This window comes from Cynara cardunculus (genome assembly GCF_001531365.2).
Source record: "Cynara cardunculus var. scolymus isolate 2C chromosome LG 1, CcrdV1, whole genome shotgun sequence".
NCBI classification, from domain to species: Eukaryota; Viridiplantae; Streptophyta; class Magnoliopsida; order Asterales; family Asteraceae; genus Cynara; species Cynara cardunculus.
Window position 1 is genome coordinate 46,358,095 of NC_037528.1, and position 19,763 is coordinate 46,377,857.

The 19,763-nt window shown below is 36.3% G+C and overlaps 2 protein-coding genes across 4 annotated transcripts in view; both read left to right on the forward strand.

Moving 5' to 3' along the window:
• The first annotated feature begins 4,087 nt into the window (after positions 1-4,087).
• Positions 4,088-13,149, forward strand: LOC112522385 (N-alpha-acetyltransferase 40). Of its 3 annotated transcripts, XR_003070175.1 has the most exons (9): positions 4,088-4,165; positions 4,241-4,346; positions 6,328-6,407; positions 6,519-6,797; positions 7,040-7,116; positions 8,367-8,409; positions 8,533-8,610; positions 11,623-11,728; positions 12,729-13,149. XR_003070175.1 is itself a non-coding variant. In XM_025131486.1 (8 exons), exons 1-8 carry the CDS (start codon positions 4,115-4,117, stop codon positions 11,629-11,631), a joined length of 723 nt encoding a protein of 240 aa, XP_024987254.1. In that variant the 5' UTR covers positions 4,088-4,114; the 3' UTR covers positions 11,632-11,797. The 3 variants fall into 3 exon arrangements, 2 of the variants coding, with proteins under 2 accessions (XP_024987254.1, XP_024987259.1); XM_025131486.1 differs by lacking the exon at positions 12,729-13,149 and having other exon boundaries at positions 11,623-11,797; XM_025131491.1 differs by lacking the exons at positions 8,367-8,409; positions 8,533-8,610; positions 11,623-11,728; positions 12,729-13,149 and having other exon boundaries at positions 7,015-7,354.
• Positions 13,150-15,512: 2,363 nt separating this feature from the next.
• The window catches only part of LOC112520457 (organelle RRM domain-containing protein 6, chloroplastic), a 6,036-nt gene continuing 1,785 nt past the window's right edge, over positions 15,513-19,763 (forward strand). The window contains exons 1-3 of the mRNA XM_025128860.1: positions 15,513-15,918; positions 19,133-19,201; positions 19,326-19,432. Of these exons, the coding sequence (XP_024984628.1) occupies positions 15,597-15,918; positions 19,133-19,201; positions 19,326-19,432 (498 nt within the window). The 5' untranslated portion in view covers positions 15,513-15,596. The remainder of the gene's footprint in view (positions 15,919-19,132; positions 19,202-19,325; positions 19,433-19,763) is intronic.

A 19,763-nucleotide genomic window follows, 5' to 3' on the forward strand; every position in this document is an offset into this window, starting at 1 on the left:
CCGGAACCGGTTCCCGGCGGTTCCGGTTCCAAAAATTTAAGAACCGCTCTAACCGGTTCCGGTTCCGGTTCCAATATCTCAAGAACCGCCGGTTCCGGTTCCGGTTCCGGTTCCTGTCAAAAAGGGCGGGTACCCGCCTATGCTCACCCCTAGGCGCTGCTGCTCCTGCTCTCTCCCGACCATGTAATCGGCGACGGCGCTGCTGCTGCTGCTCCTGCTCTCTCCCGACCACGTAATCGGTGACGGCAACAGGCCGACGGCGCTGCTGCTGCTACTCCCTCTTCGGCTCTCCCTCTCGGCTCTCGGTATTCAATATTAGTTATGACCTAATGGGAACTGCTGTTTTTTATTTTGAATCTGAGAAGATGATTGCTATTTGTCGGCTGCTACGAGAAATGTTTGATTCTTTAAAATGTTATTTTTGACTATATGATGATTGAAACCAAATCAAATGAAAGGAGCTTTAATGACTAATGATGTCAGTGTAGACCAGTTCATAAGTTTATTCTAGATTCTAATTAATGGTTTTTTTGATGGTTTTACCTTACGGATGCTTTTACCTTACGGATTCTATATTCAATATTTTTGACTTTGATGCTTTTACCTTACAGATTCAATATTCAATATTCTTCATTTTTGATGCTTTTAAGTTTGTATTTTATAAGTTTATTCTAGATTCTAATTAATGGTTTTTTCATTCATATTATGTCATTATCACATATAAACTTTTTAATTTTAGATGGAACCTTCGGAAAACGAGAACATACATGGTGATGAGAATGAGATGGAAGAAAACAAGGAACAAGTAACAACCCGTTTCCCCGTTGGGGACGGGGATGGGGATGTGATCATAATCCCCGGCGGGGACGGGGACGGGGACGGGGACGGGGACACATACGAGGATCGGGGACGGGGATGGGTATTGGGGTCCCCCCCCATCCCCGCCCCATTACCATCCCTAGCCGGAGCCTCTGGGCTCTTAAGTCCTTCAGGACCAGAGCCCCTCTGGTTGTATACCACACTTAGAAAATATTTAGTAACCCGTCCGTCGATCCTCTGGTTCTAAATCACACTTAGAAAATATTTGCCATTTAGGACCAAAGCCCCTCTGGTCTCTCTTCCAGAGCTTCTGGTCTTCATGACCAGAGCCTCTGGTTCCAACCATACTTGGAAAATAATACAACACCAAGGGCCGGAGCCCTTCTGTGGTCTCTCTCGCAGAGCTTCTGGTCTCACGACCAGAGCCTCTGTGGTATCGTCCAGAGCCTCTGTGGTTGGAGCCTTGGAAAATTTGGTACCAAGGGCCAGAGCCCCTCTGTCGTCTCTCCTACAGAGCCTCTGTCTAATACAAGATACAGAGCTCTCATGCAGAGCCTCTGTCTAACCTAACCTGACACAGAGCTCTCATGCAGAGGTTCTGGCCAACATATCTTGATTCGAAGCTCTCATGCAGAGCTTCTGGCTATCATGACACAAAGCTCTCATGCAGAGCTTCTGTCTAACATACTTGATACAGAACTCTCATGCAGAGCTTCTGCATAACATTMTCTAAGGTGGTTGCTAAGCAGAATGCGATACAACGTGTTTACCATTTGAAACCTAAACCCTGAAACCGACCTTAAAACACGCAGTTTGGGACGTGAGCCCTCTAGAGTTCTATACAGAACCGAAGGCATGACTAAGCCTTGTATCATCATAAAATTTGGGTCGAGTAATTATCTCTAAACGACGGGAAGCAGGGGTTTTCTTGATGGTATGAACTTCGGCTTCTCTCCTTCAGGCTCAACGATTTCCTTCTCCTTCTCAAAGAGTAATGACCCTAAGCTAGTGCCCACGATTTATACTCAGATGGTTTGGCCTATTAGTTGACCAAATCGGCTAAATCCCGGATTTTTGGCTGTGAACTACCTTCTGCAAGCATGCAGGTCACAGTTTCCTCAAAGGGACCAGGCATCGCCTGCCCTCTCCTGCCTCTCCCAACGTCAACAGCTGGCCTTCCTCTAATAAGAGCCTTCAGCCGTGGCCAAAATCAGCAAGATTTAACTTATTCAAATTTCAAATTGATTATATATATATATATATATATGAATAAAATCGAAGTAATACATTATTTATTCCTCGAAATTTTTGGGTTTTACAGTTTTGGTTTTGATGTAATGCTTTAATTATTGTAGTTTTTGGATGGTTTTTGGTCTGTGATCAAACATACATCTTGGGTTTAGAAGAATTCTAGTTCTAATGCTTGCTTTAATGAATTCTTCAGATTTCATGATGATATTGGGGTATCAAAACTCCTGTCTATGAAGAAAGACAACTTGTTTAAGGTCAAATATAATCTTGATGGCAAGCAAGTGCCTGAACAAAGAATGGAGGAAAAGAGTCAACCTTCGTTGAAATCGAAAGTTCTCTCCAGGGTTTTCTCCGAAGATTAYGAAAGAGTGCAGAAGAAATTCTTGGATCCTCGAGGGCTAACTATTTCGGAAATGGAAYCATATTTTCTTGTTCGCATGTTTGATTTCTTTGTTTGTAGACCCTTTGTTCTTTTACCTACCATCTGTTCGAACCAGCCATGTTTGCATCCATATTGGTCTCACCCTCGAGATCGGTCTCACCGTCGTGAGATCAATAGCAGACGTCTTTTACACCATTTAGATTCTCATCAAGTTCCGTACTGCCTATGTTGCACCATCTTCTTGGCGTGCATTTTGTTGCAGTGGAGCTTGTGATATTGTTACTTCTAGTGAAATAAAAACGCCTTCTAATCGTTCTGTTTTTGTGGTTAATACAGCTGCTAATATGGCTGATCATACCGAGCCAAAGTGGCTCGACCATGACTAACACAAAAAATGTTCTTCGGTTTATCATAATTTTCCAATACCTCCCGAGACTATATCTCATATTCCCTCTAACATCACAAATTGTCGAGGCTACAGGCATCGTGACTGAAACCACAAGAGCTGGAGCTGCGTATAATCTGATGCTATACATGTTAGCAAGCCATGTAATCACCAAAACAACCTTAATAGAACATGTTAGCAAGCCATGTAATTACCAAATATGAACAAATCATATTTTCATCGTTAGATTCATGGATACTTGACACACAATGGCATTGTTGCTATTTTTATGCGCAACTTTTGTTATATATTTTGGTTCAATTTTTGGTATATATGTTGGTTTAATTTTGGTAAAATTATGCCCAAAATTTGTATGCACATTATAATGTTTTGGATACAACGTTTGTATGTTTTGTGAAGAGTAATGAGAATGATATATTTGTTTTTTTTTTATAAATATAAGTACTTTTTTCGTTCAAAAAATGTTTAAGGACTTGATCGTTCAAAATATGAAAGTCCATTGGTTTTTTCGGACTTTTTCCACTAACAAAATGTATTTAACATATTTTAGAAAGTCCAAGGATTTGTTTAACAGGTTTTGTAATGTTTAAAGACTTATTTAACAGGTTTTAGAATGTCCAAGGGTTTATTTGCTCCAAAAAATTATCCAAGGACTTAATCATTCCAAACAGTAAAGTCCATTGAGTTTTTTTTGGACTTTTCCAAGAGCAAATAATCTAGAGAGTGAGACCGAGAGTTTTAGAGCAATTAACTGAGAGATGATTGAGAGAACTTTTAATAACTCATGAATATCAATTTAAATCTCATATTGGGAGATGAGGAGAAGACATAGATGTACGAGAAGGTGAATACATGAGTGAAATGTGTCAAAAATATCTTTGGAATATGAAAAGAAAAAGTAATAATGTATATTAATAATTTGTACTATATGTTATTTTAATGTAGATTAAGAGATTCTAATACTAAATACATAAAGTATTAGACTTAATGCATTATGAATTGTTTTTAAGATTTTATGCATAAATATATAGTAATTTATACATTAAAAAATATTTTTAAAACTTTTAAAAACTTTGATTTATAAAATAATATAGATAAATTAACATACACTTTTGCAAAAAAAAAAAAATTATTTTATTTAAATAAGCAATGCCAAACATGACTACCAATGGCCCTTCTTTTTCCCCCTAAATTGGAGAACACAGCGGAAGAACCCCATTTGGCTTCAAACTTCTTTCGAGCAGGAAAACGAGAGGATGGAGGCTAGCGAAGAAAGGGTAATGCCGAAGAAGCCAACAAGGGCGCAGGTACCCCTTTACGTTCAATCACAATCAAATCTTTGCAGTCAAAATCCTATAAATTTTACTATTCGTTGTTTACAGATCATGCAAAGAAAGAAAAGGATCGATCAGCTTCTCAGATCAGCTTATTCTCCCGATAAAGACCATCTTATTGAGTTTTCACACTTCCGCCATTACAATACAACTGGTCTGCATCATCTCTTTCCTTCAAAAGCCCTGACATACGTTAATTTTGAGTAATCTCTCCTCCCTGGAAGCATTTGAGTGTCAAATGACTTAGTTTTTAATCAACATTTATGTTGCACAGAAAGAATTGTGAACATCATTAGCAATTTCGAATTTGGTAACTGTCTAAATTGCAGGGGGTAGGGTATCTTTACAATTTCTTTTTAGTAAGCGTTTTTGTTCATATCCAGTTGAAGTCCAGTTAAGTGCACAAGTGCTAAGCCCCTTGTTTGCAAAATTGGAGAGGGAAGTTCTGTCATTATTTGAAATTGTGATTGAAGAAGCTTTTCCGAAGCAAGTGGTAGTTTTTCTTGGTTGACATGTTCCCCAAACCCACATCCCGAGCAGCTAGGCTTTGACTTTTCTGTTCGATATACGTTGGAACCTCCATTCTCTTCTTAACTGCTCTTTTGGAGGATAATCTAAAGGGGTTCTATATATTCTCATATGACAAGGTTTAAACTCTAAACACCCTGGGATGAGTTGTGCTTGTCTGGCCTTTGTCTTTGTTTTTGTGGGGGGGGGGGGGTGTTTTTCATTTCAAAATGAGTGATCCTAGGCTTCGACCAGACTAATTCCATGGAAATTCGTGGCTGTAGGCTTCACAGCCCTGTGGTAAATCTAGCAGTGGCCACAAGTGCACATGTAGATGGCCGGATTTGAACCTGGTATGATTTTATCATCTTCTTATCTTTTTCCACCACATTTTCACCCTTGGAGTGGGTGTGTTGGAGTCACACATTGGCTATACTTGGACCCTTTCTCCTCGATATATGTCGGAATATTTCTTCTCTCCTCAATGGTTCTTTTGGAGAATATTCTAATGGGGTTCCACATATTCTGACAACATGTACTTGCTATATTGCTGTTGATGACCATAGAAGCCTGTAATTGCTTACAAACATAGGGTGGTACGCTAGGATCTTAATTAGAAGCTCTAGAGTTGACAGGTTTCAACATAGATAAGGACTAGAGGAGAGGCAAGGGCTCATGGAAAGTATACTTCCAAAAGATGAGATTGGCTGTGGTTGTGCTCATGGAGCTAAAGTAGTTGCCTGAAGTTGTGAGAGATGTGTGCTTGGCTGTTATTATTATTGATGAATGAATGCTTGAATACTTTTAAGATCATTTCTGTACATTCTATTTACTTTGATAAACTAATGAAGGGTTAAGATCGTTTTTGACATATACCTTTTACTTTGATAAACTTAATAAAGGGTGATAACATTAGCATAAAAGAAATCCAAAAGGCAAGGCCATAGATACCGAGAATGTAACAGTTAAGGGAGATACAGTTGCTTTTGTGTAAAACAAGTTCTGCTTTTAGGCAGATGGAAATCTGGAAGATGATTTTAGTCTAGATCTTTACTATCACCCCTAGTGGCAGAGTTTATGTAGTAGACAAGGTAAATGCTCTGATCTTTATAGCTCGGGATAAAGGGCTTTCTGGGAAGCATTCATGGTGAGAACAAAGCCTTTGTGGCTTCTATCAATCTCTCTAAGATCCAAGCTCAACCTAAGAGACAGAAGCCAGGGAAGATGCATCAAACCACACTATTGTATGAAGAATTTATTATTCTCGTAGATGTTCCTTCCTTGCTTTTGAATGCAGTAATTTAGAGTAGGTTTTATACTTATTCTCAATGATTATTCAAATTAAAATGTCATCCCATCCTCCTTGTTTATTGGCAATGACCCTTAACGGTATATAATAATATTGAATAAGATTTTGATAATTTATTCTGCCACACAGGAGACTTGAATAAAGTCTGCCTTTTTTAAGCTAACAGCCATATGCTAAAGTCTAAGACTCTTAAAATCATTTTTCTCAACTCTTGTACGGACTACATGTTCTTCATTTGATTAATCCTCTTTAGAAAAGCTTATTATTTTAAGTTATATTTCTTATTTATTTTTCCTGCTAATGCTCTCCTATTAAACAGGTCTATCTTTAGTCCTTGAGTCTGGACGTGGGGATAAACTTTCATCTAATTTGAAGCAGTACATCCAAAAGCTCCTTAAGGTAGAAGCAAATTGCTGTACAACTGTGTTAGTCTTATTTTAGCTTTACGAAGCATGTTAGCTGTATCCTGTATTGCCAAAAGTGGAGGATTACATCTTTTCTTTCGAGCAGGTCAATATGGAGGGGCCTTATGGAGCAGAGTGGCCAGCAGAGGAAAAAGTGAAGCGCAAAGAAATGTCATCTTCTGAAGCACTATATATTTTTGTACGAAAGGTTGCAAGCACCCCTGATGATGCGGAGGCATCCATAATTGGATTTGTACAATATAGATTCACCATTGAGGAGGAAATACCTGTACTTTATGTGTATGAATTGCAGCTTGAACCTACTTATCAGGGGAAGGGAATTGGAAAGTTCCTGATGCAACTAGTTGAGCTAATTGCATGCAAGGTAATCAACTTCCATTATTCTTATTTGATGATGCTCTTTTTTTTGTATAATTGAAAGTGTGCATGATATGATCAATATCGTTTTAATACTTGACCTAGACTAGAGGCATCCTGAACTGAAAAATTCTTGAATGTTGTTGTTCTGTTTCTACCCTAAGTGCTTAATTGACGTTGCATGGTTGTCTAATTATATATTTACTGTTGGTTTAATGTTTCAGTTTGTTTGTCTTCTGCTTTCCTCAGAACTGCATGGGTGCCGTGGTACTCACTGTACAAAAAAGGAACTCTTCAGCAATCAATTTCTACTTGAATAAGCTAAGGTAACATATGATATTGGGACTAATTTTTGGAGCATAACCCTCCTTAGAAAATCTTACATAGGTATGAAATATTGCATTGGTTTCTTTTGTGAAGGTTGAACCAATTTATTGCTTCAACACATTATAAACAACTAATTAGGTGTCAGAATTAAGATTAAGGTTTCAGAAAGTCTACAGTGGGACGTTATTATTCATGAGAACGTGAGATAAATTAAGTTCATTGGTCGCAAAACATGGATTCTGTTCATGGGCATATCTGTATTATTGCAGTGAGTTATAATACAGTACTAATTACTGCTGGGAGGACCTGTAATATTGTCGTCCAGCACTTGTTTGTTGTCAGATTTAAAAAGTAGAAACTTGTTCCTTTTAGTTATACCTAAACTAAAACAACAGTTTATCTAGTTTTCTCATGCGAAGAGTGCTAAGATTTTTTGTTTCAATTTCACCTCTTTTGAGTACTAGCATAAGCTCTGAATAATTTCCTGATACCGTTGAATCTAGAGTATATGAATATTAGGAAAATGGTATACAGCTAGTGGATAAATGGACATAGAAGTAGTTTCTAAGTTTTGTGCTTTCGCTTTCGTCTGCACCTATCCAGTTTTTCTTTGTGTTCTCCTTATGATGATGACCCTCGGCTTCTATGGTCCAGTGGCCCTATTCACAATTATGCTGTTTATTTAATCTTTATAAACACACTTTACTTAACTACTAATTGAAAATATATCCTTATCTTTATATTATTATTTAATCAATTATATTATTAGTTATATAGTAATATCTTATCTGAAAAAATATAGGATATTTATATTTTCAGATATGGATATATCATATCTATATCCACATCTGCTTATAGTGGATGCGGATACAGATTACTTGGATCATATATGAATTTGAACATCTATATGGACGTCAGACGTCCATTTTGATTTTCTGTATGAGCCATGAATTAGCAAATATCTCTGTTGCAGTCCAACACACTCTTAGCTACACATTAAAGGTGTTTTAGATTTTGAATTTTCTGGAAGAGAGTAATGGGTCATGTTATAATTACTTCATGTGCTCATAATTACATTCCCAGCAATGGTTAATCAACCTGTTTCCTTTCCACTTTATTTTAAGCCAACCCGACAATTATATTAAGACTTGTTTAGATCCTTGTGCTTCACATTAGTCTAGCGACAATATAGAATCTTGTGATTGCTTAATCTTGCTGCCAAATCTATTTCTGAAATTTTGATGTTCAGGTACAATGTATCAACCATTTCTCCTTCAAAAGTTTATCAGCTGGTATGAAATCTTTGCCCCCTTACAAAACTTTTTCTTTCTTACTTCCTTTATGCTAATCAAGTAAAATATATGTTTCTTTGAAGATAGTTCATATCACTTGACCTTTATACCGTTGTCTTGCAGATTGGAGTCATTGGAGAAGAGAAGAGCTATGAGATTCTCTGTAAAACATTTGACCATGAAGCTAAAGTTGTTTTAGAGGTAATTTGATTCTGCCGTTATGAATATCAACCAATGCACTTGAATAGTTCATCTGTTATGTGAATTCTGCAATATGGTGATATGCAAGGATTCGATTAACATGAAAAAAAAAAAAAAAAAACATACCAAGGGGTCATTGCACAATGGTGCCTCGGTTATTGGTAGAGCTCTTCCTCCTATGAGGTCAAGGGTTCAAACCTCACCAAAGGCGAGGAGTTTGCATGAGTATGATATACTCCAAAAAAACATATCAACCATTCCGGATTTATAAGTAATCACAATTACCAATTCCAGAAATAAATATCAATTATAATTATTGGTAATAAACACATTGTTGGATTATCCTCAATGTGAAATCTGCGATATTATACGTACATCACCATTGACAGCTCTTCGTCATTACTGGATTCCACTGCATACAATCAATTGATGTAAGCTGTTGTAATTTCAAGTAAAAAGTGTTCTCGGAATGAGTGATGAACAAACTCATTGTGATCCAATGTTTGTGGGATTGATATCAATTAAATCCCTGGAATGAACGACATCCGTTATTTTGCTGTAGCTACATTAAATACAAAAATATATTTGTGGATTAACATAGCACGCCTAATCATGGCCGTTGGATCAAAAGTGATTGATGGCTTGGATTGATCCTTAGGATTCTAAAATATTTGTGGTTCATACTTGAACCTCCCATATGTGTGTATATATATATAGAGAGAGAGAGAGAAAGTTATTGGTATTCAGTTAAAGAATCACGAATTAACAACATACAAGTTAAACATTGGTATTCAATCAAACATTAACAGCATAACTCATTGACATCCAATTAACATCATTTAACATTATAAAGTTACTAACCTCTAACGTTAATTAGCCTAGAAACAGTAAAGAAAATCATTTAAGAGACGGAAATGAGGTGGTGAAGACCTGGAAAAACATAGCAGAGAAGAATGGAAAAATAGAGAGTGGCGAACTTCTTTAACTGTTTGGTAGTTTTCTTTCCCTCTCTTTGTAAGTTAGTTTAACAGATTCTTAATGGACTAGAATTTCATTTAACTTTTGAAGGCTCTATGTGAAAGATAGGGGCGGTTTACCAAACGTTCAACACTCTCATATACGTTATCGGGTAACATTCTCACCCATCAAAACAGATTGTTGGTAAGCGTCTTTTACCCGTTAAGCACTTACCAGGTAAGAGTCTTCTCCCTCACATCGTAAGATTTCTCAATCCTTGCGATGCCTCCTAATAGCTTAGATTCTCGGTCCTTGTCATTCTCACTCAGTAAGGTAAGTGTCATCCGGTAAGCGTTTGGTAAATGGCCTATAATCTTTCCTAAGAAGGAACAATGCCTATATCTGAGATTATCTAGGTGACACGGATCATAGGGCACTCAAATTAACTGTAAACATTTTATCATAGAACGGGTCTTTCAAGATAATAGTCAGGAAAATTCTCGGTAGCCTTGAGAAGACTTGAACTGGTGACCAATTGGAAGGAGCCCAAGGCCTAGCCTTTATTTGGCAGTTGAGCTGGCCCTCAGGATTCAACAAAATCTAGGGGTTAGTTATATGATTGATCAGGTAAACTAACAAATTATGCATATAGAAATCAAACAAGATATTACAATATCTATACTATCTTATTAAGCAAATTTAGCAAATGCTTTAAAGTCTTAAAATACTAAACGACCAAAATACACTTTATACTCACTTTTTTACTTTTTCACTTTCTCACCCCTTCCTCTCCTCACATACACTCACCCACTCACAACTCGATTTTTTAAAATTATAATTTTAAATTTACACTTTATACCCCTCTAATTAATTAATTAATTTACTTTACGTCCTTTACTTTTAAATGTTTCATTTTAAACCTTTATCAAAGTAACATACATAATCGCATATCAATTAAAACATGTTTAAAAAATACATTTTTATTTTAACAAGTTACACCATTATAATCGTCTCGTTAATACCTTCGAAATGAGTCCAATATTGAATAGTTTTTGACTTAATTATATTATTATATATTATATATACTGTGAAAAAATATTTTTAATATTTACGATTTATACTTTTATAGTTATTTATTTATATATATACTATATATTTTGGGGTTAGGCTGTCCAAATTGCACTGTATAATATGTTTTGAATTAATATGTTCTTGGGTTTTTTTGAAATATATATATATTTATATATATATATATACATGTATTAATTCAACCTTAATCTGAGTTTTTGGACAAGAAAGAGGGTAAGCAGTTGAAATTTCATTCTAAAACCCATCTTTTTTTGTCTTTTCATGGCTTATGATCTGTCAAATTTGTAGTTTTCTTTATTGGTTTTGAGTGTTTATCTTAAAACTCAAGTTTCTTGGTTCTTTSCTCTTGATGTAAATCGAAYACATTTGTGGAGTCGTTTAAATATATTAGATTTTAAATATATTGGATTTTAAACTGTCATACAATTTTTTTCATCGATAGTCTGTAATTGAAACCATAACTTTTATTTATTCAAATTGTATTAATATGTAAAGACCAAGTGTAACCTATATCATCGTTAAATCTTATCTTATAAAACCAGTGGAACTTCAAAATCGTTAAAATTCATGGCTACCGCCGCATTGCACGGGTACACAACTAGTACTATAAAGAATAGTCAGTGATAATTTCTATCAAACTGAACCCAAAGGTGACTCCGGGCTATCTGCAAAGCAGGTGATCACCCTGGGATTAGTCAGCTCGCATGGCGGGTTGGATATCCAGGTTAATAAAAAAATAAAAAAATTAAAATCCAAAAGTATTATTTAATTTTGGAGAGTTCTCCAATTTGCATATTTTCATTCTCTCTTCTTTCCTACTTTCTCCATGTTGAACGATCTGTTGGAGAAAAAAATATGATAAAAACTCCAAAATCTTCATTTTCTCTATTTTGGAGAATCTAATTAAGATGCTCTCATGCCACAGATTAACTATTTGGCTCATTGTATTGTTATCTCTGTCTTCAGGAATCATGAAGTCTGGATCAGTGTGGTCTTGGTTAACAATGGAGATTTTTACCTTTCGATTGTCTGGCATCTAAAGGGATCAGAAGTCGGAAATTTTGAATCACGGGTACATTCTTTTTGCTAAAATGCAACCAAAATTAACATTTACAACTCTCCCAACATTCGGAAAGCTGATAAGCAGGATTGCGTTTTTATCGCCTTTCTTCTTTTCAGCTCCAAGTTGTTAGCAGTGATAGAAAAGCCTTTTAAGGGTTTAATCTATGAGTTTGTCCTCAAGATGGAGAGCATGGGCATGCTTGTTAGCAGCTTAATGAGCTTAATAAGACTCGCAGTTTATTCGGTCAACTATACATGAATGTTTGGTATTGGCTTAATGATATAGAAAAGTGGCTTATTCAGTAAGCTTCTAGGGGAGGCTGTATACAAAAAGCCAAGTATTTTTTTACAAACCTGCCTCTATCAATTAGGAAAATGCTCTTTCCAACCACAAGGGTGGTGCCTGATTGGTTTGAGCTTGGCTCCAAATGTCAAAAGTACTAGGAGATCCTAGGTTCAAATCCAATGAGGAATACAAATTCTCTTGTGGCCACGGCTGTTCAAATGCGGTGACTCCGGGCTATCTGCAAAACAGGTGGTCGCCTGGGATTAGTCGGCTCGCATAGCGGGTTGGATATCCAGGTTAATAAAAAAAAGTTCTTTCCATTTATGAAAAACCCTTCTAAACAAAAACCTTCCTAATCTATACAGACAACTTTATCCATACAGGACTTAATAGAAAACCAACCAAACAACCACTAGGCTTGTGTATATCTTCCCTTCACTCCTATATATGGTATTGTTGCACATTCTTGTATGCCTATTCCTACTTCTTATTGTTGACTTAAAGTAAATTGGTACAAGTTGGATACCGTTCCTTAGCATGTTAAAATGAGATTTTGAATAGATTATTAATTCTTATTATTATTGCAACTTTACATGTGTTTTAACACTTCATAAACCTGTGTAAAACTATAGCCCAAATGTTTAGGTTCAACCTTTTGTGTGCTCAACATATATGTATCTATCATCTATTTTTGCAATGTAATATAAAACTTCTGATGTAACAGGGCCGACAAAAAGATTGGAACATCCGTTATGTGGCTCTTCAGCTTATTTTGAAGTTGTTTTTGAGTCCAGTATTTTCATTATTATGTGGAAAATACGATGCCCTAACATATGCATTTCATTTCATGTGGTTTTCACATTCATTTGGTTTGTTTCAAGAAATAGAAATGAGGGTGTTTGGTTTTTTTTTTTCAAGGAAGGAAATGGGAATGAAACTTTCCCTCTGATTTGTTAAGGAATGTTTCATTATCTGTTACCTGATATCTGGTAATGACCAATTCTATTGTATCAAAGTGGATACCATTAACGATTTTTATTACAGTTTCCGTTCACCGCCCCTTGTTACATCAAACCAAGCACCATGTAAATGTATATTTGAACGACTGTTTGACCGAATTTATGAAGTGATTGTATATATTTTTTCGACCTCACAAATTTTGTGACGATCAAGTCTTTATCTTTGTTAATTTCATGTAAACTTAGTTGATTGAGGACTATATGAGAACACCACTTGGTGCTTTTTTCCAAAAGATTTGGTTGTAACCAGTTAATTGGTCATTTAAAGAACATACATAACAAGGACCCACCGGTTATAACTAGTACTCAACCGCTCCCTCTTTAACCGGTCCTAATTTGGATTCGGGCCTTAGTCGGTCCTTGATCATTCATGCTCACCTTTAGGTCTAAAATATCATCATTGTAATTCGTTTTGCTCAATTTGGATGCGGGCCTTAGTCGGTCCTTGATCATTCATGCTCACCTTTAGGTCTAAAATATCATCATTGTAATTCGTTTTGCTCAATTTGGATGCGGGCCTTAGTCGGTCCTTGATCATTCGGGCCTTAGTCGGTCGTTACTCGTATTGTTCAATTAAAATTAGTAGCATAAAAAAAATCAGACGATGATGGAGGAATAGGTCGTTGTTTGTTATAGCGTGGTTGTAAGCAATCATAAAATCAAACCGAAGAAAGAGGGTTTTGGAGGAAGAATGGCCTTTTTTGTCTTTCAACCTTAGAATTCTTGTATATTTTTTTTATTAACCTGGATATCCAACCCGCTATGTGAGCCGACTAATCCCAGGACGACCACCTGCTTTGCAGATGGTCAGGAGTTACCACATTTAAACCTCCATGGCCACAAAGAGATTTTTATTCCTCCTTGGATTTGAACCTAGGACCTCCTGGTACTTTTGACATTTGGAGCCAAGCTCAAACCAATCTGGCACCACCCTTGTGGTTGAATTCTTGTATATTTAACATTATAAAAAGACTGTAATTAACCTATACTGAAAATAATGGTCATCACAAATGGGGACTGATATCGTGTGAAACACTGATAATACTTTTAGCACCATCATTGGGTTAATGTTGTCGAAATAGTCGTGATGCTAATAGCACACTCCTTATGTTATCGAATGAGTCATGATGCCATTAAAACTTTTAGCACCATCGTTGGTTAATGTTGGTGTTGCGATCGAGGGTCTATTTGTATGGGCGACAATAAGTACACTTGCCCATAAGAGTATGATCTCTGAAAAGTAAAATACTGGACAATGGTGCGTATGCGTGAAATCGAAGGAGAAAAGATACGTACCATATGTACCTACAGTTACACGATAAGACACCACCCTTATGGTTAATATATACATCTAATTGTCGACAAGAAGAACTCAACAAATGACACTTCCTTTGACAAATTTAAAGTCTAAAAGCTAAATTGCAAGATGATACTCGATAGATGAGTATGCTTTTTCTTATTCACATTAATATAGAAATGAGAGTTAGACTACAGTCTATCTGATGTTGCAAAAAGTATAAAAAGTCAAACCGACGGTACAACCAAATATGCTTGCCCCTGCCTCTGCCCCCTAAGAATAAAACATTTAATGTAGTTTGGCTTGCATTAAATGCATTACGGGGGCCAATATTCAACTAAGGGGGCATTATATCGTCGAGATGCAAAATTGGCTAGAAGATTGTCAAAAGGATGGCCTCCTTGCGACGTGGATAAAAAGGCATACTTCACTGTTGCACGCCTCTCATTCCATACGTATATGTTCCAGTGAAACTTTAAAGCAACGATGCGTGAAAATAACTCAAGAATGAAAACCCTCAAGTATTCAAGCGTTAAAGGTTTCAAGATTTTTTTCGTTCTATACGAACACTTGTTAAAAGTGACAGTTACCAATTTAAAGCAAAATGCAAATCATAGTGAACGTTGTTGTACTTATCGAAATTTAGGGACGTTTGTGAATTTTGTGTAAACAACAAGGACCAAAATTGTCGTTTACTTAAAATATAATAATAAAAAGAGTAAGCTACAAGTTTGGTTCCCATGGTTTGTTAAAAATAACACTTTTTGTTCCTACAGTTTCAAAATTACAAGATGGTAATCATGGTTTGCAAAAGCGTTCGAATTTGGTCTCTTTTTCTAACGGTTGTTAAAAATCTCCGTTTAATAAAGGGCGTTTTTATCATTTTATTGATTTTTTTGTCTTTAATCCAATAAAAAACCACAGAGACCAAAATCATAAAATCAACTTTAATTAGATGAAGACAAAAAATAAGAAAATTACGAAAATGCCCCTCCTTTAAAACTAGAAGTTTTAACAATCGTTAGATGGAAAGACCAAATTCGGATATTTTTGCAAACCATGATGGTTATTTTGTAACTTCAAAATTATGAGGATAAAAAATGTTACTTTTGAAAAACCACAGGGACCAAATTTGTAGTTTACTCACAAGATTAATGTTTGGGTAGCCTATTTTTTACCATTTAAAACCAAACTTACCGTTAACACGGTATTATCCGATTCGTAAGAGAATCTGTGGAGGGTCTCCGGCGACTCCTTTCTCCTCCGGTAAAAATAAATGGCGGCAACAATGAGTGGTACCGTTAACCATAGGGTTTGCTCTTCATCGTCACCATCTCCGTCGCCACTGCTGGTCAGGAGCAGTGGTATTACTTGGAGAAGCGATAACTTCGAGAGAACCAGGCAACAATGTCGTTTATCTTCTTTCTTATGTTGTTCACCGGTTAATCGTAGTTCTCTGTGGCCTGGATTATCTTCCACACTCTCGATTGCATCATCCAGACAGCAAAATTGTCTTCAGGTTGTCGCCTGCGTCCCTCCTTCTTCACAGCCGCAGACGACTACTACCTTCACCTCCTCTACGAAGCTCTATGTCAGTGGTAAGATCTATTTCTGTAGCTCTATTTATTTAAATTCTGAATTTGATGAATACTTTCTCCAATGTTGTTTAGGGCATTATGTTAGAATTTGAATATCAAACAAACAACTTTGATTTCGGAACTGATGCGAGTATGTTTAGTTCTTGGGAAAATGATGATATCCGTATAAAAAAGTGTAAGAACTGTGCTCAATGAAAAAATATATGATAATTATAAGCTCTACATGACATTAGGAAGCCAAGTCCATGGTTATTATACTGTAGAAAATGAGGAGTATCAATGGGGTTGTGGGAATTTGAATGTCATGATTAGGATTCATCACTTTACAGCAAATATCTTAGACCCCGTTTGGTTTGCAGGATTTGATTGGATTGGGAATTGAATTCCATTCTAATCCTATGTTTGGCTCAAAGGAATGCTTGGATTTGAAATCCCACAAACATGGGGTTACAGAAATCCCATGGAGGTAGTTGGTATTTTGCTGGATTTTTATAGGATTTGTTTGTAATAATGTTTTAAATTATGTTAAAAACACTTGTTTTGTAATAATCAATTAATGAAAATATAACTTAGTTTGAATAACTTTATTTATAAAAAATTGGAATGAGTAGTCAAACGGCCACTTGTGTGTTTTGTTGGTGAGTAGTCAAAGCATGGTTGATGTAGGGTGCTCAAAATACCGACCAACCCGATCCGAAAAAACTTAAAACACCTCAACCTGATGTAACTCGACGCATAGTTGATACAAAATTAGACCAACCCGCACCTATTGGGTTGGGGTAATTTGAACCAACTCAACCCGATGAACCCGGATGCCTTTTCTATACTATGGATTTAATATGGTTGTCAAGTACTTGATTAATATATGTACATTAGACATTAGACCAACCCATAATTAGCTATATTCAAAATTATATTACAATTTCAACCATAATTTTACTTTCTTATTTGCATGAAATTTCAACCTCTTTTTGAGTTTATTAGCCTTTTTTGTATGTTCTCATTTTGATTTTATTCGTTTGAACAAAACGTTTAGCTAGATTATAAAATGATATACCAATGATTCAACCCGACCAACCGAACCCAACCCAACCCAGACGGTTTGGATTGGGTTGAGATTTTTCAAACCACAGACAGGGGTTGGGTTGTCCAAATGCCTTCAACCCGGCCAACCCAACCCATGTGCAGCCCTAGTTGAGTCCCAAAAACAAACAAAAGGAAAGAAGGGGGAAAATTGTCCAAGAACAATAAGCAGAACTGAAACATTATTTCTTTATAAATTATGGAGGGATAAACACATCTTATTACAAGAAGGAATTGGTAGTTCATAAAGCTAGCATGTCCCTATAAATTATACATTGAAAGGGTAAATGATTAGAAACAAGAGAGGTTGTAAATGAAGATGGCAATGAGATGGTTCAAAAGTTAACCCAGGATAGGTAAGTCATGATTAAACCATAGCAGGCTTGGGAGTGAGTGATGAATACAACCCATGTGCTCTCTCTCTCTCTCTCTCTCTCTATATATATATATATATACACACACACACAAATATATATATGTATAATATACTGTAAACATGTTTAATGCTGTGACATTCCTGACTCCTAACTGAATATGAACGCTAAATGAGCAAAAAAATTTGTGTTCATGTTTGTTCATCAAGAAATTGTGCTTGTTCGTGTTCGTTTAAGATGCTAAATGAACGAACATAAAGGAACGAACATAAAGGAACGAACACAAATGAACAGAAAGCAACTACCAATCTATTCTACCATTACTCGTCATTTTGTTCCTCAAAAATATATAACAAAATGAAAAATCGGGTAAACTTAAAAGGATAAAAACAAATTCTATAAATTTAATTTAATTAATGATTTTACATATTAATTTTTAATATATAAATATTTTGATATATAAACAAGCGTAAACGAACGCAACCGAACATAAGTGAACAAATAGGACCATTGTTCATGTTCGTTCATTTATTAAATTAACGAACTTCCCGCCGAACGGTTCGCTGAACGTTCGGTTCGTTTACAGCCTTAGACTCGGTCATGAATTTTTCTCCTTATGGTGATGTAGTTGAAAAAATAAAATCGGGCAAAATAGTATGATGAACTAGGGTGTTTATATAACATCTCTATGACAACAACTAGAATCTCTTTTGGTTATTTCTCCCCCGAATAACCCGCAGCTACCACTCCTGATTGCTTTATCTAGCCTTATTTGTCCAAACCAAAAAGTCCCGGTATATCCCACCAGAGGTGGGGTTTGGGGTTGTCCTGTATTCCTATATATATATATATATATATATATAGATAGATAGATAGATAGATAGAGAGAGAGAGAGAGAGTTCCCTTCTTTTGCAAAGCCAATAATTTGTACAAACATTCAAACCAGATTTCATGTGTTGTTTCATATATGAAACTACACATGTGAAAATGCAGCATTTATACAAAGTTGTTTCATATGTGAAACGTTCAGGACTATTTTTTCCACACACAAAACAATCCTGAACGTTCCACATATAAAGCAACTTTATATAAACTTTGCATTTTCACACATATGAAACAACACATAAAAACCGGTGTATAAGTTTGTACAATTTATTGTGGTTGGTAAATGATTGCGTTTGGCAAATGAGTATTTATACCAGCCGGCTGACTGCATGGCTACAGGAGCATATGAATTTCGAGTATATACTTACAATGAATCTGACCCAGTCCCAAAGCCTTCAAATGCACAAGTTTGGAACCACTGCAGCTTAGCTCCTCTTTCTGGTAGAGAGATTTATCTGGCTATCTGATTTTAAATATATACCTACAATGAATCGGCCCAAAGCCTTTAAATACACAAGTTTGGAAGCACACTAGCTTAGTTCCCCTTCCTGGTATAGGGATTTATCTGCATCTCTCCAGCGTTGGGGGAACAAATAGGCGTGTGGAAGAGGGAGGGGGGGGGGGGGTAGGAGCCAAAACAAGGTTTTTGCTCATTATAGGACTTGACCAAACTTCTCATGACACGAGCTGACGACAGCCATGCAGCACCTGTTAGCTATCTGTGTTAGCTCCTTGTTTCTGTTCTAGCAAAAACTTCATTTACTTGTGGGATTGGCAATGTGCAAGTGCAATTAGCCTAAGACTTATTCTTCTCTTTCCGTTTGTTTATAGTGATCAATATCAAATTGATTGATATAGATTTGAATGGCAGGACTCTCGTTTCGAACCTCAGAGGAGAGCCTGCGAAATGCTTTCCAGTCATTCGGTCAGCTTATTGAAGGTATAAAAGGATGCCAATTATATCTCATTTTACTAATACTTTCTTTCTAGTCCTCACCATCCTTTTCATATGAGAAGTATGTATATTATTTTATAAGCTGAGATAATAATCTATGATCTTTCAGTAAATCTGGTGATGGATAAGATTGCTAATAGACCAAGAGGATTTGCTTTCCTTCGATATGCAACAAAGGAAGAATCTGAGAAGGCCATTGAGGGTATGCATGGGAAGGTTAGTTATTCGCTTTACATATCAAAATATATTAACCACAAGGGTGGTGCCTGATTGGTTTGAGCTTGGCTCCAAAGGTCAAAAGTACCAGGAGGTCCCAGGTTCAAATCCAAGGAGGAATAAAAATCCCTTGTGGCCGCGGAGGTTCAAATGCGGTGACTCCGGGCTATCTGCAAAGCAGGTGGTCGCCCTTGGATTAGTCGGCTCGCATAGCGGGTTGGATATCCAGATTAATAATATATATATATATATATATATTGGATGCTATGTTCCTTATAGAGTTATGAGCTTTGGGTCTTACTATATTAAAGATGGTTAAAAGTGCATCTTT